General features: G+C 51.1%; 4 protein-coding genes and 4 gene segments (V, D, J or C); all 8 read right to left on the bottom strand.

Moving 5' to 3' along the window:
* The window catches only part of LOC116571642 (immunoglobulin lambda-1 light chain-like), a 487,065-nt gene that overhangs the window by 19,463 nt on the left and 441,717 nt on the right, over positions 1–25,885 (bottom strand). The window contains exon 3 of one of the 10 annotated variants that reach the window (XM_032309774.1): positions 18,660–18,671. The exons of the other annotated variants lie outside the window; for them this stretch is intronic. Within the exon in view, the coding sequence (XP_032165665.1) occupies positions 18,660–18,671 (12 nt within the window). The remainder of the gene's footprint in view (positions 1–18,659; positions 18,672–25,885) is intronic. 10 annotated transcript variants of the gene reach the window in all.
* LOC116571649 overlaps positions 1–25,885 on the bottom strand; it is a 146,006-nt gene that overhangs the window by 17,611 nt on the left and 102,510 nt on the right.
* The window catches only part of LOC116571641 (immunoglobulin lambda-1 light chain-like), a 1,068,967-nt gene that overhangs the window by 11,500 nt on the left and 1,031,582 nt on the right, over positions 1–25,885 (bottom strand). The window lies entirely within an intron of this gene.
* LOC116571643 (immunoglobulin lambda-1 light chain-like) overlaps positions 1–25,885 on the bottom strand; it is a 569,629-nt gene that overhangs the window by 7,366 nt on the left and 536,378 nt on the right. The gene's annotated exons all lie outside the window — the stretch shown is intronic.
* On the bottom strand, positions 1,386–5,309 carry LOC116572249. The segment is given in 3 exon segments: positions 1,386–1,870; positions 3,151–3,258; positions 5,234–5,309. Coding segments are annotated over 3 exon segments (504 nt in total).
* LOC116572250 lies at positions 6,706–11,829 on the bottom strand. The segment is given in 3 exon segments: positions 6,706–7,190; positions 8,471–8,606; positions 11,767–11,829. Coding segments are annotated over 3 exon segments (519 nt in total).
* The window catches only part of LOC116571639, a 248,716-nt gene continuing 234,856 nt past the window's right edge, over positions 12,026–25,885 (bottom strand). The window contains 2 exon segments of the V gene segment in view: positions 12,026–12,510; positions 13,791–13,829. Coding sequence covers positions 12,191–12,510; positions 13,791–13,829 — 359 coding nt within the window.
* The window catches only part of LOC116571638 (immunoglobulin lambda-1 light chain-like), a 1,139,351-nt gene continuing 1,130,812 nt past the window's right edge, over positions 17,347–25,885 (bottom strand). For 11 of the 24 annotated variants that reach the window (XM_032309740.1, XM_032309739.1, XM_032309756.1 and 8 more), the window contains 2 exons: positions 19,114–19,151; positions 17,347–17,831 (listed from right to left, as the gene is read on the bottom strand). In XM_032309740.1, the coding sequence (XP_032165631.1) occupies positions 17,512–17,831; positions 19,114–19,151 (358 nt within the window). In that variant the 3' untranslated portion in view covers positions 17,347–17,511. Of the gene's footprint in view, positions 17,832–19,113; positions 19,154–25,885 lie in introns of all 24 variants that reach the window. The other 13 variants (XM_032309745.1, XM_032309751.1, XM_032309761.1 and 10 more) reach the window with 5 other exon arrangements.

Below are 25,885 nucleotides of genomic sequence, written 5' to 3' on the forward strand. Positions count from 1 at the left end.
CCTGTGGGTCTGGTGTTTGGAGTCCCTGTGTACTCGGGGAAGCCTGAACTTGACATGGGTCTCAGGCTAGTCTGACCTGCCTTAACTCTACTTCTGAATTCAAATTGACTCCCTCATTGGGAAAATCACTGGAAGCCTTTCCTGAGGCACTCATGGTGGCCTTTCTTATTGACCAGTACTCCCGAGGCACTCCTTTATGCAGGCTGACATCACTGATCCATCCCCAATCCAACGGTAAATGAATGTGTCGAGTGTTGGGACATTATTGAATGAGGTCCCAGCCACTGCAGGGGTCACCCGGCTGCATGTGCAGTCAGGATTGAGCCCCAGTGAGTGAAAGTCTGGTGGGCCCATGCGTAGGAGGGCAGAGGGCCCTAATGCTTGGGGAAGCGTGACCTTGCTGTAGTCCTCAAGCCACACTCACCCTCCTGACTTATCTGCCCCAGTCCAACTATACTCCTTGAATGGAACTGACTCTCTGTCCTAGGGACAATCATTGGATGCCCACTTGCTTGCCTTCCTCACTGACCCAGTTCTCCAAATCTCCACCACACGCAGGCCAACATCATCGGCTTCATTCATAACCTACCCAGAGAGTAGCGCTCTCCTTGACCTCACTGATTGAGGTGCCAGCCCCCTGCTAGGGCCACTCTGATCCTGAACCTGACCCAGGCCCATCAGAACATAAACTGGGCTTCCTTGTGCTTCAGCCTGACTCTTAGATCTCAGCACTAGTGAAGGGGACTCTGCTGTCTTGAAGAGTGTTCCAGGGCTCCCTGAGTTGGTTGGGAGAGTCAGCGAGGTTGGGGAGTGTTAGGCTACAAGATGTTAAACTGTTTGCTGTAGAACTTGCTACGGTCCTTACATAGCTGACAGGCATTGTGGAAGTTTGAGAAATGTATTTCTAAGATGCACTGTTCAAAGCTTTCCTGGCTCCCTGCTAATGGGCCAAACATGGACTGCTCATTGGGTGGTCATCGCTCTCCCTCTGGGTCACTTGTATTGAAACAGGGAAGTTCCCTCCTGCTCTGAAAAGCCACTGTTTTGGCTCAAGGATCACCTTCCTTCTTATTGTTGTCTGTGCCCACTGCTGGCTCCTGGAACCTTCCCCGTTTCTCCCTGTTACCCCGTAGGCCCCCTGGTCCATCTCAGTCAGCTTTTTGCACTTTACAGGTGACAAGGATCGCATGGTGGCGCTCCCAGATCCAGGACTCTTTCCTGCTATGTGTCACTGACTGGGACAAACAGAGCTCAGAGGGGGTCCTTTCAGAGTTAGTTGAGTAGACGAGGAGCGGATAATTTCACATGTTCCATAACTGTCCCTTCCCTTAACTACCGAAACTTTAACCTAGGCACAACCAGATAGAAAATACACATCAGAAATATCAGATGATAAATGATGAGATCTTTATTGAGCAAATAATAAACAGGGATGGCATTGTGACCTGCCTGCTCTGAGCAGAACCTGGGTGGGGACTCAGGGGGACATGGTGAGCTGGGAAAGGGGTATCTGGGAGAGGAAGGCCCCCATCCCTGGAAGTCTCAGGGACCTAAGAGCACTGTGAGGGGACCACCTTCTTCTCCACGGTTTTGCCCTCGTGCGTGACCAGGCAGCTGAAGCTGCTGTGAGATTGCCACTTGTCAGGCGACAGGCTCAAGTAGCTGCTGGCCGCGTACTTGTTGTTGCTCTGTCTGGAGGGCTTGGTGGTCTCCACGCCCTGGGTGACGGGGCTGCCGTCTGCCTTCCAGGCCACCGTCACGCCGCTGGGGTAGAAGTCACTGATGAGGCACACCAGGGTGGCCTTGCTGGCGGCGAGTTCCTCAGAGGAGGGCGGGAAGAGCGTGACCGAGGGTGCCGACGTGGGCTGACCTGCGGGGCATGGTGGGGGCAGTGGGTCATTGATTCCATTTCCATTTGCGGGAGACCCTGATGTCAGTGTCTCTAACATCGGGGTTAGAGACACCCACAGGCCTGGGTGTCCAGGCCCAGGGCATGGACTCCTGTTTAGGGACCAACCTCTGTCTGAGCAATTATTCTCAAGAAGGTGGCTTGCATCTTCCTCCAACTATTTCCCATCCCTCATGGGTAGCTGTCACACTGTACACCTGCCATCTCCTGACTTGAGAACCCTCTGGGCCCTGGCCTGTCACACAGATGTCTGGCCCTCACTCTCTTGGCCTCTTCCTGTGACATTCTGTCTGTCCCTGGAGTGGATGACAAGAACTCTCTGTGGTCTCCTGCGATCTGGTATTTCTGCTCTGGAGGCCTCTAGATCTTTCCTCTGTGGCAATTATATTTACCCAAATGTATCTCTCTTGAAGTCTGTAATGAGCCAAGGACCCCATAAGATCACGGTCTGCCTGAAGGTTCTGGTGTCCCCTCTGCCTTGTCCTTGGTGTTTCCCCTGGCCAATTAGTCAGGTCAGTAGCCGTACTGTCCATACTGGCTTTCGTTCTGTAACTTGTCATTTCCCATAAGAGCCAGGAGTCCGTCTTTTGCCCACACCCTGTCGTTCCATGACCCTGTTCCAGGCTTCCTGACTGGAGCACCTTGTCCTCCCTGCTCTCTCCTGTCTTGCAGTGTTGCTTGGCTCTCTGCCCATAGAGCGCTGGGTGGCAGCCTGGAGAGGCCGGCGGGAGCCACTCCACCCCTGCAACCATGCTTGGATCCTTGTCCCAGAGCCCTGGGACCTTCTCAGAACCTCTAACCTGTGTGTCCCCAGCCTAGGACCTGAGGGTGCTGGGTCCCTCTAAAGGAACCAAATGGTCATCCCCCCCAATGCTCCCTCTGCCCTCTTCCCTTTAGGATGGCGGACCCCAGTGCCTCCCAGAGATAAGAGTGGAGCATCAGGCGCCAGAACAGAGCACACGTAGGGCCCAGCACGACCCTGGCAGACAGAGAGAGGAGTTTTTAGTCATCCCAACCATTGCCTGCCTCTCGGGTTGGAGGTAAGGGGCTGGTGATGACCTAAGAAGTAAGCAGGAAAATCCAATGGGGAGAGGAGGAGGTCAGGGTCCCAGAGGTTGGGATCCCAGGTGAAAGCATGACCAAGGCTGAGACGAGACACAAAAGACACAAAAGAAAAAGGCAGAAAATCACCCAAACCTCTGGGAGAGCAGGGAAGGAAGGAGGGAGATGAGGAGACTCACCTAGGACGGTCAGCTGGGTCCCTCCGCCGAACACATAACACTGTGATACAAGCACATACAAAAACCCCTCCAGGGAGCTGTGCCCCACCCAGTAGCCCCCACCTGCAGCTGTGGTGGAGGAAGTGGGGGCACTCCTCTAGGCTGGCGTCTGCTCAGCATGGAGGAGACACACGGCCACCACCCCGAGCAGATGACAGGACCAGTGACCCCATGTGTTCTGCAACAGGATCCTTGGAAACAATTCTCCCAAAGGGAGTTGATATCTGATCTGCTCTTGGTTTTACTGTCTGCCAGGATGTAGAATAGTTTGTGGAAGGCCTGTCTGTCCTTTGGAGTTAGGTTTCATGGAAAGGAACAGGACATCCCCTCTCGGCATCGTCACGCAATCCCAGTTCCTTAGTGACACCATCAGGTGAGGGCCCTGTGTGTCCCCTCCCTCCCAAAACCTTCCTTTGCAGTTAAAAGCAGGTGAGTCTGGGTTCATGGGCCACTGGAAACTTCCTATGTCCACAATCATCACTCCAGAGGTCTCAGATTTATCTTCTTGGGAGTGTCCTAGTTAGGACGGTCCTAAGTTAAGTCTTGGTTGGTTCTGTAGAGCATGCCAACCTGTGTCCAGATGACCTCGGGAGTAGCTCCAGCCAATCCCTTATCTGGTCTCATGTTGGGAATGGTCTGGTGTGTGACTTCTGCTCTGTTCCTTTCAAAGAGTCTTCATTCCCCACTCCCACTAACCAAGGCTGGCATGAGTGACTGATTTCACGCCCAGGGTGGATAGGCATAGATGAGCTAGAGTATATCCTCAATCAGGAAGCAGGAGCTTATAGGTGTCCTGGGGTCATGTGTGTCTACCCTGGAGCCACCCAAAGAGGCTCCCACAGGATTAATGTCCATATGTGCAGCCACATTTCCATCGTGCATAGAGGACAACCCTGGTATGATCCCCCAAAGTGATCCATAAGATCTCAGAGTTTACCAGTTCACCACATAGTGATGATTCAACAGGGGAGGATGGAGAGAACATACCATCCTTCTATAAATGGAGAACAATAGGGGACAGTTTCCATTTCTTCTTTTTCCTAGATATCAGAGGCACCATGGGTAGAATAAAGAGGAGTCTTTAGGACTAGGAGCTACCCAGCTAGGGTCTGTAGCTGGGTAGCTGTCACACTGTACACCCGCATTTCCCTCATGGGCACGTGCTGCCCTTTCCTCACAGGAGAAGGAGGACAGAAAGGACATAGGACAGAAGGACCCAGAGGGAGAGCGATGACCACCCAATGAGTGGTCATGGGTCAGGGTCAAGGTCAAGGGTGCCATGAGGCACCCTTCCCATCAAATGGCTGGAGTCAGTGAACCTACAGGTAGTTAATGCTACCTAAAAAGGTCCACTTGACCCGGGCCCTTTGATGCAATGTAGCAACCATTCTGGGCAGTGGTTTTGCCAAGTCCAAGCTGCATTCCTGAAGCGCCTGATGCCAGAAGCCCTTTGCAGGTACCGGAAGCAGACTGAATGTTTCAGAGAAGCCGTGGCTTCATATCCACATGGGAGATTTCCAGAATCGGCATCTCTGCCATCATCGCCGTTATCTTTTTAGGGAAAGTAGAGTGATTGGGGACATTCTTACTGATCCAAGGGACCCGAAGACTCATCCACCGATCACAGTGACAAACCTTATTCTATAGTCATAATAGGAAATACCATCAAATAAGTACAGGACCTGAAATGTAACTCCTTAAATTCTGTTATGGCAATTGTGATAACTCTGATGAGAAAGAGTTTTGGATTAAATGGTTTATTCATAGTGTTTGTGTAGGTTTGATAATAATACTTTTTTTTCTGCTAGGACCTTATCTGTCACTCCATAGATAAAATATTATCTATAGAAGATATGATATCTGGAGCTTGCTTCAAAATATTTCATAACAGAGCAATTATTCTGTCATTGGGTCAGCATCATCAGGGAATTGATAAACTGCAACCTGGAGTTTATGAATTTGGCGGTATTCTTATTCCTCCGTCTTTGTATTTTGGTGTTTTACTCTTCCTTAATGTAAACTTACAGGAAGTGAGGGGTCCTACCGGAGGCAGGGAGATTCCGGGCTTCTGCCTGCAGGGCCATGGAAATGAGGGAGGCCTGGTTGGTCTTCTCCCTCATTTGGGCCTCTGTAGTCAGATCCATGAAATGAGGCCAACAGATGCTGTGTGATACCAGGACCCTCTACTCTTCCTTCTACCTCTTAGGATTCTCTAGGGTGGGAGTGGCGGGATGAAACCTTAATAAGGGGTCCCTGTGCTCTGTACCATTGTGGTCCTTAAACTCCCTGGCTTTGTAGGCTCTGTCCTTGGCCTGTCTCAGCTCCCTAGCAGTTCTGGTGAAGGCTCCTCCTCGTTCCCCATGAGCTCCAGACATAGACAGGGGGATTACCTGGCCTGCTTCAGGGCCCTGGGAGTGTATGTCTGACACCAGACTGCATGTGCAGTCAGGATTGAGCCCTAGTGAGTGAAAGTCCTGTGGGCCCATGCGTAGGAGGGCGGAGGGCCCTGATGCTTGGGGAAGCTTGACCTTGCTGTAGTCCTCAAGCCACACTCACCCTCCTGACTTATCTGCCCCAGTCCAACTATACTCCTTGAATGGAACTGACTCTCTGTCCTAGGGACAATCATTGAATGCCCACTTGCTTGCCTTTCTCACTGACCCAGTTCTCCAAATCTCCACCACACGCAGGCCAACATCATCGGCTTCATTCATAACCACCCAGAGAGTAGCGCTCTACTTGACCTCACTGATTGAGGTGCCAGCCCCCTGCTAGGGCCACTCTGATCCTGAACCTGACCCAGGCCCATCAGAACATAAACTGGGCTTCCTTGTGCTTCAGCCTGACTCTTAGATCTCAGCACTAGTGAAGGGGACTCTGCTGTCTTGAAGAGTGTTCCAGGGCTCCCTGAGTTGGTTGGGAGAGTCAGCGAGGTTGGGGAGTGTTAGGCTACAAGATGTTAAACTGTTTGCTGTAGAACTTGCTACGGTCTTTACATAGCTGACAGGCATTGTGGAAGTTTGAGAAATGTATTTCTAAGATGCACTGTTCAAAGCTTTCCTGGCTCCCTGCTAATGGGCCAAACATGGACTGCTCATTGGGTGGTCATCGCTCTCCCTCTGGGTCACTTGTATTGAAACAGGGAAGTTCCCTCCTGCTCTGAAAAGCCACTGTTTTGGCTCAAGGATCACCTTCCTTCTTATTGTTGTCTGTGCCCACTGCTGGCTCCTGGAACCTTCCCCGATTCTCCCTGTTACCCGGTAGGCCCCCTGGTCCATCTCAGTCAGCTTTCTGCACTTTATAGGTGACAAGGATCGCATGGTGGCGCTCCCAGATCCAGGAATCTTTCCTGCTATGTGTCACTGACTGGGACAAACAGAGCTCAGAGGGGGTCCTTTCAGAGTTAGTTGAGTAGGCGAGGAGCGGATAATTTCACATGTTCCATAACTGTCCCTTCCCTTAACTACCGAAACTTTAACCTAGGCACAACCAGATAGAAAATACACATCAGAAATATCAGATGATAAATGATGAGATCTTTATTGAGCAAATAATAAACAGGGATGGCATTGTGACCTGCCTGCTCTGAGCAGAACCTGGGTGGGGACTCAGGGGGACATGGTGAGCTGGGAAAGGGGTATCTGGGAGAGGAAGGCCCCCATCCCTGGAAGTCTCAGGGACCTAAGAGCACTGTGAGGGGACCACCTTCTTCTCCACGGTTTTGCCCTCGTGCGTGACCAGGCAGCTGAAGCTGCTGTGAGATTGCCACTTGTCAGGCGACAGGCTCAAGTAGCTGCTGGCCGCGTACTTGTTGTTGCTCTGTCTGGAGGGCTTGGTGGTCTCCACGCCCTGGGTGACGGGGCTGCCGTCTGCCTTCCAGGCCACCGTCACGCCGCTGGGGTAGAAGTCACTGATGAGGCACACCAGGGTGGCCTTGCTGGCGGCGAGTTCCTCAGAGGAGGGCGGGAAGAGCGTGACCGAGGGTGCGGACGTGGGCTGACCTGCGGGGCATGGTGGGGGCAGTGGGTCATTGATTCCATTTCCATTTGCGGGAGACCCTGATGTCAGTGTCTCTAACATCAGGGTTAGAGACACCCACAGGCCTGGGTGTCCAGGCCCAGGGCATGGACTCCTGTTTAGGGACCAACCTCTGTCTGAGCAATTATTCTCAAGAAGGTGGCTTGCATCTTCCTCCAACTATTTCCCATCCCTCATGGGTAGCTGTCACACTGTACACCTGCCATCTCCTGACTTGAGAACCCTCTGGGCCCTGGCCTGTCACACAGATGTCTGGCCCTCACTCTCTTGGCCTCTTCCTGTGACATTCTGTCTGTCCCCGGAGTGGATGACAAGAACTCTCTGTGGTCTCCTGCGATCTGGTATTTCTGCTCTGGAGGCCTCTGGATCTTTCCTCTGTGGCAATTATATTTACCCAAATGTATCTCTCTTGAAGTCTGTAATGAGCCAAGGACCCCATAAGATCACGGTCTGCCTGAAGGTTCTGGTGTCCCCTCTGCCTTGTCCTTGGTGTTTCCCCTGGCCAATTAGTCAGGTCAGTAGCCGTACTGTCCATACTGGCTTTCGTTTTGTAACTGGTCGTTTCCCATAAGAGCCAGGAGTCCGTCTTTTGCCCACACCCTGTCGTTCCATGACCCTGTTCCAGGCTTCCTGACTGGAGCACCTTGTCCTCCCTGCTCTCTCCTGTCTTGCAGTGTTGCTTGGCTCTCTGCCCATAGAGCGCTGGGTGGCAGCCTGGAGAGGCCGGCGGGAGCCACTCCACCCCTGCAACCATGCTTGGATCCTTGTCCCAGAGCCCTGGGACCTTCTCAGAACCTCTAACCTGTGTGTCCCCAGCCTAGGACCTGAGGGTGCTGGGTCCCTCTAAAGGAACCAAATGGTCATCCCCCCCAATGCTCCCTCTGCCCTCTTCCCTTTAGGATGGCGGACCCCAGTGCCTCCCAGAGATAAGAGTGGAGCATCAGGCGCCAGAACAGAGCACACGTAGGGCCCAGCACGACCCTGGCAGACAGAGAGAGGAGTTTTTAGTCATCCCAACCATTGCCTGCCTCTCGGGTTGGAGGTAAGGGGCTGGTGATGACCTAAGAAGTAAGCAGGAAAATCCAATGGGGAGAGGAGGAGGTCAGGGTCCCAGAGGTTGGGATCCCAGGTGAAAGCATGACCAAGGCTGAGACGAGACACAAAAGACACAAAAGAAAAAGGCAGAAAATCACCCAAACCTCTGGGAGAGCAGGGAAGGAAGGAGGGAGATGAGGAGACTCACCTAGGACGGTCAGCTGGGTCCCTCCGCCGAACACATAACACTGTGATACAAGCACATACAAAAACCCCTCCTGGGAGCTGTGCCCCACCCAGTAGCCCCCACCTGCAGCTGTGGTGGAGGAAGTGGGGGCACTCCTCTAGGCTGGCGTCTGCTCAGCATGGAGGAGACACACGGCCACCACCCCGAGCAGATGACAGGACCAGTGACCCCATGTGTTCTGCAACAGGATCCTTGGAAACAATTCTCCCAAAGGGAGTTGATATCTGATCTGCTCTTGGTTTTACTGTCTGCCAGGATGTAGAATAGTTTGTGGAAGGCCTGTCTGTCCTTTGGAGTTAGGTTTCATGGAAAGGAACAGGACATCCCCTCTCGGCATCGTCACGCAATCCCAGTTCCTTAGTGACACCATCAGGTGAGGGCCCTGTGTGTCCCCTCCCTCCCAAAACCTTCCTTTGCAGTTAAAAGCAGGTGAGTCTGGGTTCATGGGCCACTGGAAACTTCCTATGTCCACAATCATCACTCCAGAGGTCTCAGATTTATCTTCTTGGGAGTGTCCTAGTTAGGACGGTCCTAAGTTAAGTCTTGGTTGGTTCTGTAGAGCATGCCAACCTGTGTCCAGATGACCTCGGGAGTAGCTCCAGCCAATCCCTTATCTGGTCTCATGTTGGGAATGGTCTGGTGTGTGACTTCTGCTCTGTTCCTTTCAAAGAGTCTTCATTCCCCACTCCCACTAACCAAGGCTGGCATGAGTGACTGATTTCACGCCCAGGGTGGATAGGCATAGATGAGCTAGAGTATATCCTCAATCAGGAAGCAGGAGCTTATAGGTGTCCTGGGGTCATGTGTGTCTACCCTGGAGCCACCCAAAGAGGCTCCCACAGGATTAATGTCCATATGTGCAGCCACATTTCCATCGTGCATAGAGGACAACCCTGGTATGATCCCCCAAAGTGATCCATAAGATCTCAGAGTTTACCAGTTCACCACATAGTGATGATTCAACAGGGGAGGATGGAGAGAACATACCATCCTTCTATAAATGGAGAACAATAGGGGACAGTTTCCATTTCTTCTTTTTCCTAGATATCAGAGGCACCATGGGTAGAATAAAGAGGAGTCTTTAGGACTAGGAGCTACCCAGCTAGGGTCTGTAGCTGGGTAGCTGTCACACTGTACACCCGCATTTCCCTCATGGGCACGTGCTGCCCTTTCCTCACAGGAGAAGGAGGACAGAAAGGACATAGGACAGAAGGACCCAGAGGGAGAGCGATGACCACCCAATGAGTGGTCATGGGTCAGGGTCAAGGTCAAGGGTGCCATGAGGCACCCTTCCCATCAAATGGCTGGAGTCAGTGAACCTACAGGTAGTTAATGCTACCTAAAAAGGTCCACTTGACCCGGGCCCTTTGATGCAATGTAGCAACCATTCTGGGCAGTGGTTTTGCCAAGTCCAAGCTGCATTCCTGAAGCGCCTGATGCCAGAAGCCCTTTGCAGGTACCGGAAGCAGACTGAATGTTTCAGAGAAGCCGTGGCTTCATATCCACATGGGAGATTTCCAGAATCGGCATCTCTGCCATCATCGCCGTTATCTTTTTAGGGAAAGTAGAGTGATTGGGGACATTCTTACTGATCCAAGGGACCCGAAGACTCATCCACCGATCACAGTGACAAACCTTATTCTATAGTCATAATAGGAAATACCATCAAATAAGTACAGGACCTGAAATGTAACTCCTTAAATTCTGTTATGGCAATTGTGATAACTCTGATGAGAAAGAGTTTTGGATTAAATGGTTTATTCATAGTGTTTGTGTAGGTTTGATAATAATACTTTTTTTTCTGCTAGGACCTTATCTGTCACTCCATAGATAAAATATTATCTATAGAAGATATGATATCTGGAGCTTGCTTCAAAATATTTCATAACAGAGCAATTATTCTGTCATTGGGTCAGCATCATCAGGGAATTGATAAACTGCAACCTGGAGTTTATGAATTTGGCGGTATTCTTATTCCTCCGTCTTTGTATTTTGGTGTTTTACTCTTCCTTAATGTAAACTTACAGGAAGTGAGGGGTCCTACCGGAGGCAGGGAGATTCCGGGCTTCTGCCTGCAGGGCCATGGAAATGAGGGAGGCCTGGTTGGTCTTCTCCCTCATTTGGGCCTCTGTAGTCAGATCCATGAAATGAGGCCAACAGATGCTGTGTGATACCAGGACCCTCTACTCTTCCTTCTACCTCTTAGGATTCTCTAGGGTGGGAGTGGCGGGATGAAACCTTAATAAGGGGTCCCTGTGCTCTGTACCATTGTGGTCCTTAAACTCCCTGGCTTTGTAGGCTCTGTCCTTGGCCTGTCTCAGCTCCCTAGCAGTTCTGGTGAAGGCTCCTCCTCGTTCCCCATGAGCTCCAGACATAGACAGGGGGATTACCTGGCCTGCTTCAGGGCCCTGGGAGTGTATGTCTGACACCAGACTGCATGTGCAGTCAGGATTGAGCCCTAGTGAGTGAAAGTCCTGTGGGCCCATGCGTAGGAGGGCGGAGGGCCCTGATGCTTGGGGAAGCTTGACCTTGCTGTAGTCCTCAAGCCACACTCACCCTCCTGACTTATCTGCCCCAGTCCAACTATACTCCTTGAATGGAACTGACTCTCTGTCCTAGGGACAATCATTGAATGCCCACTTGCTTGCCTTTCTCACTGACCCAGTTCTCCAAATCTCCACCACACGCAGGCCAACATCATCGGCTTCATTCATAACCACCCAGAGAGTAGCGCTCTACTTGACCTCACTGATTGAGGTGCCAGCCCCCTGCTAGGGCCACTCTGATCCTGAACCTGACCCAGGCCCATCAGAACATAAACTGGGCTTCCTTGTGCTTCAGCCTGACTCTTAGATCTCAGCACTAGTGAAGGGGACTCTGCTGTCTTGAAGAGTGTTCCAGGGCTCCCTGAGTTGGTTGGGAGAGTCAGCGAGGTTGGGGAGTGTTAGGCTACAAGATGTTAAACTGTTTGCTGTAGAACTTGCTACGGTCTTTACATAGCTGACAGGCATTGTGGAAGTTTGAGAAATGTATTTCTAAGATGCACTGTTCAAAGCTTTCCTGGCTCCCTGCTAATGGGCCAAACATGGACTGCTCATTGGGTGGTCATCGCTCTCCCTCTGGGTCACTTGTATTGAAACAGGGAAGTTCCCTCCTGCTCTGAAAAGCCACTGTTTTGGCTCAAGGATCACCTTCCTTCTTATTGTTGTCTGTGCCCACTGCTGGCTCCTGGAACCTTCCCCGATTCTCCCTGTTACCCGGTAGGCCCCCTGGTCCATCTCAGTCAGCTTTCTGCACTTTATAGGTGACAAGGATCGCATGGTGGCGCTCCCAGATCCAGGAATCTTTCCTGCTATGTGTCACTGACTGGGACAAACAGAGCTCAGAGGGGGTCCTTTCAGAGTTAGTTGAGTAGGCGAGGAGCGGATAATTTCACATGTTCCATAACTGTCCCTTCCCTTAACTACCGAAACTTTAACCTAGGCACAACCAGATAGAAAATACACATCAGAAATATCAGATGATAAATGATGAGATCTTTATTGAGCAAATAATAAACAGGGATGGCATTGTGACCTGCCTGCTCTGAGCAGAACCTGGGTGGGGACTCAGGGGGACATGGTGAGCTGGGAAAGGGGTATCTGGGAGAGGAAGGCCCCCATCCCTGGAAGTCTCAGGGACCTAAGAGCACTGTGAGGGGACCACCTTCTTCTCCACGGTTTTGCCCTCGTGCGTGACCAGGCAGCTGAAGCTGCTGTGAGATTGCCACTTGTCAGGCGACAGGCTCAAGTAGCTGCTGGCCGCGTACTTGTTGTTGCTCTGTCTGGAGGGCTTGGTGGTCTCCACGCCCTGGGTGACGGGGCTGCCGTCTGCCTTCCAGGCCACCGTCACGCCGCTGGGGTAGAAGTCACTGATGAGGCACACCAGGGTGGCCTTGCTGGCGGCGAGTTCCTCAGAGGAGGGCGGGAAGAGCGTGACCGAGGGTGCGGACGTGGGCTGACCTGCGGGGCATGGTGGGGGCAGTGGGTCATTGATTCCATTTCCATTTGCGGGAGACCCTGATGTCAGTGTCTCTAACATCAGGGTTAGAGACACCCACAGGCCTGGGTGTCCAGGCCCAGGGCATGGACTCCTGTTTAGGGACCAACCTCTGTCTGAGCAATTATTCTCAAGAAGGTGGCTTGCATCTTCCTCCAACTATTTCCCATCCCTCATGGGTAGCTGTCACACTGTACACCTGCCATCTCCTGACTTGAGAACCCTCTGGGCCCTGGCCTGTCACACAGATGTCTGGCCCTCACTCTCTTGGCCTCTTCCTGTGACATTCTGTCTGTCCCCGGAGTGGATGACAAGAACTCTCTGTGGTCTCCTGCGATCTGGTATTTCTGCTCTGGAGGCCTCTGGATCTTTCCTCTGTGGCAATTATATTTACCCAAATGTATCTCTCTTGAAGTCTGTAATGAGCCAAGGACCCCATAAGATCACGGTCTGCCTGAAGGTTCTGGTGTCCCCTCTGCCTTGTCCTTGGTGTTTCCCCTGGCCAATTAGTCAGGTCAGTAGCCGTACTGTCCATACTGGCTTTCGTTTTGTAACTGGTCGTTTCCCATAAGAGCCAGGAGTCCGTCTTTTGCCCACACCCTGTCGTTCCATGACCCTGTTCCAGGCTTCCTGACTGGAGCACCTTGTCCTCCCTGCTCTCTCCTGTCTTGCAGTGTTGCTTGGCTCTCTGCCCATAGAGCGCTGGGTGGCAGCCTGGAGAGGCCGGCGGGAGCCACTCCACCCCTGCAACCATGCTTGGATCCTTGTCCCAGAGCCCTGGGACCTTCTCAGAACCTCTAACCTGTGTGTCCCCAGCCTAGGACCTGAGGGTGCTGGGTCCCTCTAAAGGAACCAAATGGTCATCCCCCCCAATGCTCCCTCTGCCCTCTTCCCTTTAGGATGGCGGACCCCAGTGCCTCCCAGAGATAAGAGTGGAGCATCAGGCGCCAGAACAGAGCACACGTAGGGCCCAGCACGACCCTGGCAGACAGAGAGAGGAGTTTTTAGTCATCCCAACCATTGCCTGCCTCTCGGGTTGGAGGTAAGGGGCTGGTGATGACCTAAGAAGTAAGCAGGAAAATCCAATGGGGAGAGGAGGAGGTCAGGGTCCCAGAGGTTGGGATCCCAGGTGAAAGCATGACCAAGGCTGAGACGAGACACAAAAGACACAAAAGAAAAAGGCAGAAAATCACCCAAACCTCTGGGAGAGCAGGGAAGGAAGGAGGGAGATGAGGAGACTCACCTAGGACGGTCAGCTGGGTCCCTCCGCCGAACACATAACACTGTGATACAAGCACATACAAAAACCCCTCCTGGGAGCTGTGCCCCACCCAGTAGCCCCCACCTGCAGCTGTGGTGGAGGAAGTGGGGGCACTCCTCTAGGCTGGCGTCTGCTCAGCATGGAGGAGACACACGGCCACCACCCCGAGCAGATGACAGGACCAGTGACCCCATGTGTTCTGCAACAGGATCCTTGGAAACAATTCTCCCAAAGGGAGTTGATATCTGATCTGCTCTTGGTTTTACTGTCTGCCAGGATGTAGAATAGTTTGTGGAAGGCCTGTCTGTCCTTTGGAGTTAGGTTTCATGGAAAGGAACAGGACATCCCCTCTCGGCATCGTCACGCAATCCCAGTTCCTTAGTGACACCATCAGGTGAGGGCCCTGTGTGTCCCCTCCCTCCCAAAACCTTCCTTTGCAGTTAAAAGCAGGTGAGTCTGGGTTCATGGGCCACTGGAAACTTCCTATGTCCACAATCATCACTCCAGAGGTCTCAGATTTATCTTCTTGGGAGTGTCCTAGTTAGGACGGTCCTAAGTTAAGTCTTGGTTGGTTCTGTAGAGCATGCCAACCTGTGTCCAGATGACCTCGGGAGTAGCTCCAGCCAATCCCTTATCTGGTCTCATGTTGGGAATGGTCTGGTGTGTGACTTCTGCTCTGTTCCTTTCAAAGAGTCTTCATTCCCCACTCCCACTAACCAAGGCTGGCATGAGTGACTGATTTCACGCCCAGGGTGGATAGGCATAGATGAGCTAGAGTATATCCTCAATCAGGAAGCAGGAGCTTATAGGTGTCCTGGGGTCATGTGTGTCTACCCTGGAGCCACCCAAAGAGGCTCCCACAGGATTAATGTCCATATGTGCAGCCACATTTCCATCGTGCATAGAGGACAACCCTGGTATGATCCCCCAAAGTGATCCATAAGATCTCAGAGTTTACCAGTTCACCACATAGTGATGATTCAACAGGGGAGGATGGAGAGAACATACCATCCTTCTATAAATGGAGAACAATAGGGGACAGTTTCCATTTCTTCTTTTTCCTAGATATCAGAGGCACCATGGGTAGAATAAAGAGGAGTCTTTAGGACTAGGAGCTACCCAGCTAGGGTCTGTAGCTGGGTAGCTGTCACACTGTACACCCGCATTTCCCTCATGGGCACGTGCTGCCCTTTCCTCACAGGAGAAGGAGGACAGAAAGGACATAGGACAGAAGGACCCAGAGGGAGAGCGATGACCACCCAATGAGTGGTCATGGGTCAGGGTCAAGGTCAAGGGTGCCATGAGGCACCCTTCCCATCAAATGGCTGGAGTCAGTGAACCTACAGGTAGTTAATGCTACCTAAAAAGGTCCACTTGACCCGGGCCCTTTGATGCAATGTAGCAACCATTCTGGGCAGTGGTTTTGCCAAGTCCAAGCTGCATTCCTGAAGCGCCTGATGCCAGAAGCCCTTTGCAGGTACCGGAAGCAGACTGAATGTTTCAGAGAAGCCGTGGCTTCATATCCACATGGGAGATTTCCAGAATCGGCATCTCTGCCATCATCGCCGTTATCTTTTTAGGGAAAGTAGAGTGATTGGGGACATTCTTACTGATCCAAGGGACCCGAAGACTCATCCACCGATCACAGTGACAAACCTTATTCTATAGTCATAATAGGAAATACCATCAAATAAGTACAGGACCTGAAATGTAACTCCTTAAATTCTGTTATGGCAATTGTGATAACTCTGATGAGAAAGAGTTTTGGATTAAATGGTTTATTCATAGTGTTTGTGTAGGTTTGATAATAATACTTTTTTTTCTGCTAGGACCTTATCTGTCACTCCATAGATAAAATATTATCTATAGAAGATATGATATCTGGAGCTTGCTTCAAAATATTTCATAACAGAGCAATTATTCTGTCGTTGGGTCAGCATCATCAGGGAATTGATAAACTGCAACCTGGAGTTTATGAATTTGGCGGTATTCTTATTCCTCCGTCTTTGTATTTTGGTGTTTTACTCTTCCTTAATGTAAACTTACAGGAAGTGAGGGGTCCTACCGGAGGCAGGGAGATTCCGGGCTTCTGCCTGCAGGGCCATGGAAATGAGGGAGGCCTGGTTGGTCTTCTCCCTCATTTGGGCCTCTGTAGTCATATCCATGAAATGAGGCCAACAGATGCTGTGTGATACCAGGACCCTCTACTCTTCCTTCTACCTCTTAGGATTCTCTAGGGTGGGAGTGGCGGGATGAAACCTTAATAAGGGGTCCCTGTGCTCTGTACCATTGTGGTCCTTAAACTCCCTGGCTTTGTAGGCTCTGTCCTTGGCCTGTCTCAGCTCCCTAGCAGTTCTGGTGAAGGCTCCTCCTCGTTCCCCATGAGCTCCAGACATAGACAGGGGGATTACCTGGCCTGCTTCAGGGCCCTGGGAGTGTATGTCTGACACCAGACTGCATGTGCAGTCAGGATTGAGCCCTAGTGAGTGAAAGTCCTGTGGGCCCATGCGTAGGAGGGCGTAGGGCCCTGATGCTTGGGGAAGCTTGACCTTGCTGTAGTCCTCAAGCCACACTCACCCTCCTGACTTATCTGCCCCAGTCCAACTATACTCCTTGAATGGAACTGACTCTCTGTCCTAGGGACAATCATTGGATGCCCACTTGCTTGCCTTCCTCACTGACCCAGTTCTCCAAATCTCCACCACACGCAGGCCAACATCATCGGCTTCATTCATAACCTACCCAGAGAGTAGCGCTCTCCTTGACCTCACTGATTGAGGTGCCAGCCCCCTGCTAGGGCCACTCTGATCCTGAACCTGACCCAGGCCCATCAGAACATAAACTGGGCTTCCTTGTGCTTCAGCCTGACTCTTAGATCTCAGCACTAGTGAAGGGGACTCTGCTGTCTTGAAGAGTGTTCCAGGGCTCCCTGAGTTGGTTGGGAGAGTCAGCAAGGTTGGGGAGTGTTAGGCTACAAGATGTTAAACTGTTTGCTGTAGAACTTGCTATGGTCTTTACATAGCTGACAGGCATTGTGGAAGTTTGAGAAATGTATTTCTAAGATGCACTGTTCAAAGCTTTCCTGGCTCCCTGCTAATGGGCCAAACATGGACTGCTCATTGGGTGGTCATCGCTCTCCCTCTGGGTCATTTGTATTGAAACAGGGAAGTTCCCTCCTGCTCTGAAAAGCCACTGTTTTGGCTCAAGGATCACCTTCCTTCTTATTGTTGTCTGTGCCCACTGCTGGCTCCTGGAACCTTCCCCGATTCTCCCTGTTACCCGGTAGGCCCCCTGGTCCATCTCAGTCAGCTTTCTGCACTTTATAGGTGACAAGGATCGCATGGTGGCGCTCCCAGATCCAGGACTCTTTCCTGCTATGTGTCACTGACTGGGACAAACAGAGCTCAGAGGGGGTCCTTTCAGAGTTAGTTGAGTAGGCGAGGAGCGGATAATTTCACATGTTCCATAACTGTCCCTTCCCTTAACTACCGAAACTTTAACCTAGGCACAACCAGATAGAAAATACACATCAGAAATATCAGATGATAAATGATGAGATCTTTATTGAGCAAATAATAAACAGGGATGGCATTGTGACCTGCCTGCTCTGAGCAGAACCTGGGTGGGGACTCAGGGGGACATGGTGAGCTGGGAAAGGGGTATCTGGGAGAGGAAGGCCCCCATCCCTGGAAGTCTCAGGGACCTAAGAGCACTGTGAGGGGACCACCTTCTTCTCCACGGTTTTGCCCTCGTGCGTGACCAGGCAGCTGAAGCTGCTGTGAGATTGCCACTTGTCAGGCGACAGGCTCAGGTAGCTGCTGGCCGCGTACTTGTTGTTGCTCTGTCTGGAGGGCTTGGTGGTCTCCACGCCCTGGGTGACGGGGCTGCCGTCTGCCTTCCAGGCCACCGTCACGCCGCTGGGGTAGAAGTCACTGATGAGGCACACCAGGGTGGCCTTGCTGGCGGCGAGTTCCTCAGAGGAGGGCGGGAAGAGCGTGACCGAGGGTGCCGACGTGGGCTGACCTGCGGGGCATGGTGGGGGCAGTGGGTCATTGATTCCATTTCCATTTGCGGGAGACCCTGATGTCAGTGTCTCTAACATCAGGGTTAGAGACACCCACAGGCCTGGGTGTCCAGGCCCAGGGCATGGACTCCTGTTTAGGGACCAACCTCTGTCTGAGCAATTATTCTCAAGAAGGTGGCTTGCATCTTCCTCCAACTATTTCCCATCCCTCATGGGTAGCTGTCACACTGTACACCTGCCATCTCCTGACTTGAGAACCCTCTGGGCCCTGGCCTGTCACACAGATGTCTGGCCCTCACTCTCTTGGCCTCTTCCTGTGACATTCTGTCTGTCCCTGGAGTGGATGACAAGAACTCTCTGTGGTCTCCTGCGATCTGGTATTTCTGCTCTGGAGGCCTCTGGATCTTTCCTCTGTGGCAATTATATTTACCCAAATGTATCTCTCTTGAAGTCTGTAATGAGCCAAGGACCCCATAAGATCACGGTCTGCCTGAAGGTTCTTGGGTGTTCCCTCTGCCTTGTCCCTTGGTGTTTCCCCTGGCCAATTAGTCAGGTCAGTAGCCATACTGTCCATACTGGCTTTCGTTTTGTAACTGGTCGTTTCCCATAAGAGCCAGGAGTCCGTCTTTTGCCCACACCCTGTCGTTCCATGACCCTGTTCCAGGCTTCCTGACTGGAGCACCTTGTCCTCCCTGCTCTCTCCTGTCTTGCAGTGTTGCTTGGCTCTCTGCCCATAGAGCGCTGGGTGGCAGCCTGGAGAGGCCGGCGGGAGCCACTCCACCCCTGCAACCATGCTTGGATCCTTGTCCCAGAGCCCTGGGACCTTCTCAGAACCTCTAACCTGTGTGTCCCCAGCCTATGACCTGAGGGTTCTGGGTCCCTCTAAAGGAACCAAATGGTCATCCCCCCCAGTGCTCCCTCTGCCCTCTTCCCTTTAGGATGGCGGACCCCAGTGCCTCCCAGAGATAAGAGTGGAGCATCAGGCACCAGAACAGAGCACACGTAGGGCCCAGCACGACCCTGGCAGACAGAGAGAGGAGTTTTTAGTCATCCCAACCATTGCCTGCCTCTCGGGTTGGAGGTAAGGGGCTGGTGATGACCTAAGAAGTAAGCAGGAAAATCCAATGGGGAGAGGAGGAGGTCAGGGTCCCAGAGGTTGGGATCCCAGGTGAAAGCATGACCAAGGCTGAGACGAGACACAAAAGACACAAAAGAAAAAGGCAGAAAATCACCCAAACCTCTGGGAGAGCAGGGAAGGAAGGAGGAGATGAGGAGACTCACCTAGGACGGTCAGCTGGGTCCCTCCGCCGAACACCGGACACTGTGACACAGGCTCATACAAAAACCCCTCCTGGGAGCTGTGCCCCACCCAATAGCCCCCAGCTGTGGTGGAGGAAGTGGGGACACTCCTCCAGGCTGGTGTCTGCTCAGCATGAAGGAGACACACGGCCCCCACCCTAGCAGATGACAGGACCAGTGACCCCATGTGCTCTGCAACAGGATCCTTGGAAACAGTTCTTCCAAAGGAAGCTGATACCTGATCTGCTCTTGGTACTACCATCTCCCGGGAATTGGATTGAGTCTATGGAGGGCCTGTGTAATCTTTTGAATTAGGTTCCATGGAGATGAACAGGACATCCCCTCTCAGCATTTTCAAACAACCCCAATTCTTGGTGACACCATGAGTTGAGGGCAGAGGGTGAACCCTGCCTCTGAAACCTTCCTTTGCAATTAAAAGAAGGTGTGTATGTGTTCATGAGCCATTGGAACATTCCTATGTCCCCAGCCATCACGCTAGAAAGCTCAGATTTTTCTTCTTGGGAATGTCCTATTTAGGGACTGTTTTAAGTTAAGTTTTGGTTCGTTCTGTAGAGCATGCCAACCTGTGTCCAGATGACCTCGGGAGCAGCTCTAGCCAATCCCTTATCTGGTCTCATGTCGGGAATGGTCTGGTGTGTGACTTCTGCTCTGTTCCTTTCAAAGGGTCTTCAATCCCCACTCCCACTAACTGGAACTAGCATGAGTGACTGATTTCATGCCCCAGTTGGGTAGGCACAGATGAGCTAGAGTGTATCCTCAATCAGCAAACAGGAGCTTAGAGATCTCCTGGGGTCATGTGTGTGTACCTAGGAGTCTCCCGAAGAGGCTCCCACTGGACTGATGTCCATATATGAAGCCACATTTCCAACATGCACAAAGGATGACCTTTGTGTGAACCCCCAAACTGATCCATAAGATCTAAGAATTTACCAGGTTATCACACAGTGATAAATCAGTAGGGGAAGATGGAGGGAACTGACCATCCTTCTATAAAGTGGGGAACAATAGGGAACTATTTACATTTCTTCTTTTCCCTAGATATCAAGGTGTCATTGGGAGAATAAAGAGGAGATCATGCACTCCCTTCATAGGTACGTGCTGCCCTGTCCTCATAGGAGAGGGTCAACAGAGAGGAAATACTGCCGCCATGCACCCTTCCCATCAGATGGAGGAGTCACTGAACCTGCAGGTAGTTAATGCTACCTAAAAAGGTCCACTTGACCTTGGCCCTTTGATGCTATTACCAACCATTCTGGGTGGTGGTTTTGCCAAGTCCAAGCTGGACTTCCTGAAGCCCCTGATGCCAGAAGCCCTTTGCAAGCACAGGAAGCAGACTGAATGGTTTGGGGAGGCTGTGGGTTCATATCCTGGTGGGGGAGTCCCATGATAGGCCGTTCTGCCCTCCCAGCCACTACCTTTTAAGGGAAAGTAGAATGTTTTGGGAGATCTTACTGACCCAAGGGACCAGAAGACACATCCACCAATGACACTGTCAAATCTTATTCCATAGTCATAAAATGAAAAGGAAATTCCACCAAATAATATTTACAACATATACACTTAACCAGGGATTCACATACAAATATATGAGGAGTTTCTATAGATCGATAAGAAAACACAAGGAATCAAATGGGAAAATAGGCAAAATTACGACAGGAAAATTCACAGTGTAAATATAATCAGTCAAAAAAATATGGAAGGGAAGAACGCTCACCCACGATCCCATACACAATTAAACACAAACACATCCTCATTAATACTCATCAGGGATGAGCAAATAAAAAAGGGTCAGCAGTGTCACAGTATTGGGAAGGATGTGAGGAAAGGGCACTGTCATTCACTGCAGTGAATATAAGCTGGGACAGCCTTGCAGAAGGACATTTGGGTAGTATATAAAGAACATTTCAAAAGCCCATTCTCTCTGGTCCAATAATTCCAGTTTAGTCATTAGTCCAAAGTAGACACTTAAGTGCACTTCAAGCACACACAACATATGCACACATATGTGGGTATTTCCGTGACAGCATCACTTGTAATTTATATTTTAAATGGAAACAACCTAAATTTCCATTAATAAGGTAATGATTACATACCGTCTGGGTCATCCAAATTTTGAAGTCTTACAAAGCCATTATAAGAACATGGGAGATCCATACAGATTGAGATAGAAAACATCAGTAAAAAACGGTTTAAGAAGCTGGTTGCCAGATAATAAGCAGAGCATGATTTCATTTTTTCCAAATAATGGATGTATAACCAACTAGATGCGTGTGTGTGTTTTCAGGGACATACCCACATGGGAGAAGGAATAGAAATATATAGGCCAACCTGACAGTGGTCATCTCTGGACAATGGGTTTTAGGGTAAGATGTGTGGAGAAGGTAAGCAGAAACATTACACTTTTTCTTTAATATACTTCTTTGCTTAATCTTTTATTTTTTTTACAAGTACATGTTACTTTTATATTAAAAATTATTTTAGAAGATAAAAACAAAACATATATCTTCCTGTGAACATTTTCAAAAGTATAGAAAATTAGAAAGCAAAAATTTAAATGAGCTGAAGTCCCATCAGCCAGAGACATACCATTGATATTTTTCTATATTTTCGGACAGTCTTTTGAAAATGTGCACACATTTCAGAAAGAGAAAAAAAAGCGCCCAATTTCAGAAAGAGAGTTTTGGAGGCTTGTGTAAGATTCCTTATGATGGATGTTCCAAAGGTATTTGGTCACACCCTTTCTGTTGGATATTTAGATTATTTCCAGTTTTCTCCCACCATTAATAATGTTGAGCTAGCCATTCTTTTTTGTAAACCTTTGGTTACATTTTTGATTATTCCTCCCCTACCCTCACCATCCCATGAATTCCTAGAAGTGTAATCACACAATTTAAATATATATATTTTTAAAAAGTGACCTGCTGCATATTGTTAAGATGGTTATACGTTTTAGACTTTCTATAGACAGTCCATGAGAGTGCCCATTCCTCCCTGGTCAAACTCTGGTACTTGCTAATTTTATAGGAGATCTTGGTACTTGGCCTTTCCTCCCCATCCCCAAGGCGCAAGCTTTGGCCATTATCCATCCTTGGTCCTCTAATCTGGCCTCACACTAGTCTCCTATTCGAAAATAGTTTTCCAAACACGAATCCGACCCTGACAGTCTGCTGCTTAAATCTCTCAACAACTCCCCTGTACCCCAAGATCAAGGACGCACCGAAAAAACACAACGCACAGCACGGTGTGGCGCCTGCTCACCCCTGCTTCGGGCAGGGAGCTCCCTGCTGCGCCTGTGCACCCTGCATGCGGCTCAGGCATCTCCCAGTGCCTTGAGCGCCAGCCTCACGCTTCAGTTTCCGTGCATCTGTCCCTGTGCCTGTGACCTCTTTGGTTCAGGTCCACCCTCTTTGGGTCCCCAGTCCTAGGTCCTGTAAGTATTTATGAAAAAGTTGCAGAGTGGACATCCTTGGGGGAGACTCAGCCAAGCCCTTGCTCCCTTAACTGCCTTGCAGACCACCTCTTCTGTTGCACCATTTTGTTTCAACACAGGACACGATGATGGGATCACAGCATTTGGGCCTCGGACTTCTAGTCCCCAGCCTGTTTGTGCCTATGCTCTGTGACCTTGGGAAGGTCAATTTACGTCTCTGGACCCCTACCTTCCTCTGCAAGATGGGGATAACAGCAGGATCTAACTTGGGGTACAGAGAGAGACATTCTGCCTCTAAAATGATTAGTGCCTCTGGGTACATCTTGCTCCTGCCTCCATGTTTCTGCCCTACCCAGAGGACAAGTGTGAGGCAAGGGTGGCACTAGTGCAAAATTTAAGGGGTGCCAAAAATTCAGTCATCAAGATAAATCGTATTTTTATGCAATATTAAAAGCTAAAAATCAATGCAAAAAAAAATCCGTGGAGGACAAATATCAGCACTTTAAATACAGCCAGTCTCTGCCCAAGCTCCTTCTCTCTGGCTGATTCTTCCTTCACTCCCTTCTTCCCCTCACTGCTGCTCTCCTCTTTGGATGCCCACTCCTGGCTCCCACCTCAGGGAGCTCCACATATTCCCACCATAACTCTTTTGGCTCCTTACCTGTCTCATAGGCTTCGGAAGCTGGACAAGCTCCTTTCTGCTGGGGCTGTGCTTGGTGGTGCTGCATTGGGGACAGCAGGACTTGGGTGCCCATGGCCAGGCTTTGCAGCAGTAGGGGCCAGCGCTGCCTGGGTCAGGGCTTTGCCCCCCCGGGGGCCATCACAGCTCTCTTGGCCTGTCTTGGGCCTCATCTGCCCTCAGGCTGGAAGCTTGGCTTGAACTTGCTGGAGAGGGGCCACTAGTCCCTCTTGCTGACAGCAGCTTTCCCAGTGTTCCTGGCCCATATGACCCTGTCTTCTGCCTGGGCCTTCTCTGGTCCCTACACCCAGTGCCCAGCCCTCTCCAGGGCTCATGGCTGTTACCCCTGGGGAACTCCCTCAGAGTGAAATCCGCCAACTGCCCTGCTGTGGTCACATACTGGGCTCCACCTCCTCCCATTGAAGTCCGCCCACAGTCCCTGCTCCTGGGGCCCTGGGTGGGGCCTACCTGACCTACCTTATTTCCCTCTTCCCCAGGGGTGTCCCAGATCTAAGGAGCATCTCCCTGGGGCTTGAAGGGGCCACAGGGAGCAGCTGAGTGCCTGTGGATCAAGAATCACCAAGGTCTGATTCACTGAGGTGGAACTGGGGCTAGGAATTCTCTTCTGACAAGTCCCCCAGGCTGGGTCCCTTCATACTCCAGTTCCTTGGCAGGTTTGGTCAAGAATGGCTGTTTCGCCTTTGGTCATCTCAGCCAGACAAGGGCCCTGCAGAGAGTGATTCTATATCCCTCACTCAAAGAGTAACATCAGGCTCAAGAATGTTGAAGCCTTCCAGACTTAGGTCTCTCTGGACCTCAGTTTCCTCATCTGTAAAATGGACAGATTTTAGATTTTAGATTATGATTTAGATTTAGATTATTATGCAGCAGGGCAGTCATGAAGATGAATGAGATCATGTGACTGCTAAGCCCAGATGTAGCAGGTGTTGACTGACTGCCCCTCAGATTTGGGCTTTAGAAAACCGTTGGCATGTTGTGGGGGCAAGTGTGTCTGCTTCACAGGTGAAAAAAGTAAAGTCCATTGGAAGTGAATGCAGGAGCCAAGTCATTCTGGGAGTGGGCTGCAGAGTGATTGAGAATCTAGGAGTGAGCTTGTCCCCTGCACTTCAGCCTTCTGTCCATCTAGAAGGCTCATGCTTTGCTTACAAGGGAGCCAAGATATAGGCTCTGTTGGGCAGGGGTACAGGAGGGATGGGCCGCACGGGTGCTTTGGGTTGGAGTCCGTTGGAAAGCCCAGGAATATAAAACCTAATGCAATGAGACTGATGCAGGAAACGGGGCCAACTGGTGGCTCAGCTGAGATTGTCTTGCCCACTTGAGGATGAGGAAATTGATGTTCAAGCAGATTCTATGCAGACGTCTGGCCCTGGCATGGCTCCAGAACATGCTTTGTTGATGATGATTCCACTCTCTGGGTCTGGTGAAGTCACACAGCTCAGTGTAGAGAAGGTGACAGGATCCCGCCTGTCACCCAGCACCTCCTATCTTGCTTTCCAGTTGCCTTTTCTGCTGCAAGGTCTTTCATACACCTGCTCAAATCTGGGTTTGCAGCTTCTCATTTCTATGTCAGCAGCTCTAAAAGAGGCCTCCCGGGGCCTGCCTAAGTGACTTTCTTGGGAGATCCCTTTAATAGTTGTCTGGCCCATGTTTTGAGTCAAGCACACCTTAATTTTCCTGCTACATTTGGCCAAGATTGTCCTTTCCATGGGATGAAGGCCATGCCTCTGACCTTGGCACCATGAGGGCTGGGGAAGGGTCGGCTTCAGTGGTCCAGGCTGAAGCTGTTCCCTTCCAGCATCCCTGTGCGGGTGTGAAACTCACTTGCTACCTAAGGCCCCGAAGTTGTGGTCCTCCAGGGGACAGCCCCAAGTCTTGGAAAGAAAAAGGGGCTTTCCCTAAAGGCAGCATCTCAGCTGTGCCCACCCCTGCACCTGCCACAGCGTCTGGGCAGCCACCGTCACAGACCACATCCTATTGTGGTGGCTGTGGTCAGAAATCTGGGCCTGGGCTGTTTCCTGGAGGACTCTTGAGGGATGAGCTGGTCTTCCCAGCTGGTGCAGCTGCAACTCTGGTCCACTCAAGCCTGCCCCTCACATCGTCCCTGGATTGAGAAGTGTCAAGGGCTGGATTCACATTGGGCCAGAGGAGTTCAGGTATGGCTGTCCTGGTGGGCTCCCTGCTGAGCTTCCCTGGCTCCTCTGTCCTCTGTCCCAGCCCTCCTCACATGGAGTGGAAGGGTTGTGCCCCTGTCCAGTTACGTCAGCCCTGCTTCCCATGTCAGAGGGTTCCCCTGCCTCCTGCTGATCAGTCTCCTGCCCACTCTCTATTCCTCAGACCTCAGAGACTGCCTGCGACCAGGTCTCCTCAGCTCCTTGCTCCCTTCCACGCCAAACTCAAGTTGGCTGGGCCTTTTCATCTCACTGTTTTTCTGGTGTGTGTGTGTGTGTGTGTGTCACAAAGTGTCTGTCCAGGGATGTGACAAGTGTTCTGGAATCTCTCAGAATCCTCAGAGTCAGGGTCTGGCTCTGCAGCTCCTGAGCCCCCCTCCAAGGGGTCCCCAGGAACCCTGAAGACCTCCCCACCTCTGCTGATCCGGAGGGGCA

This window comes from Mustela erminea, chromosome 13 (genome assembly GCF_009829155.1).
Source record: "Mustela erminea isolate mMusErm1 chromosome 13, mMusErm1.Pri, whole genome shotgun sequence".
Taxonomy (NCBI): domain Eukaryota; kingdom Metazoa; phylum Chordata; class Mammalia; order Carnivora; family Mustelidae; genus Mustela; species Mustela erminea.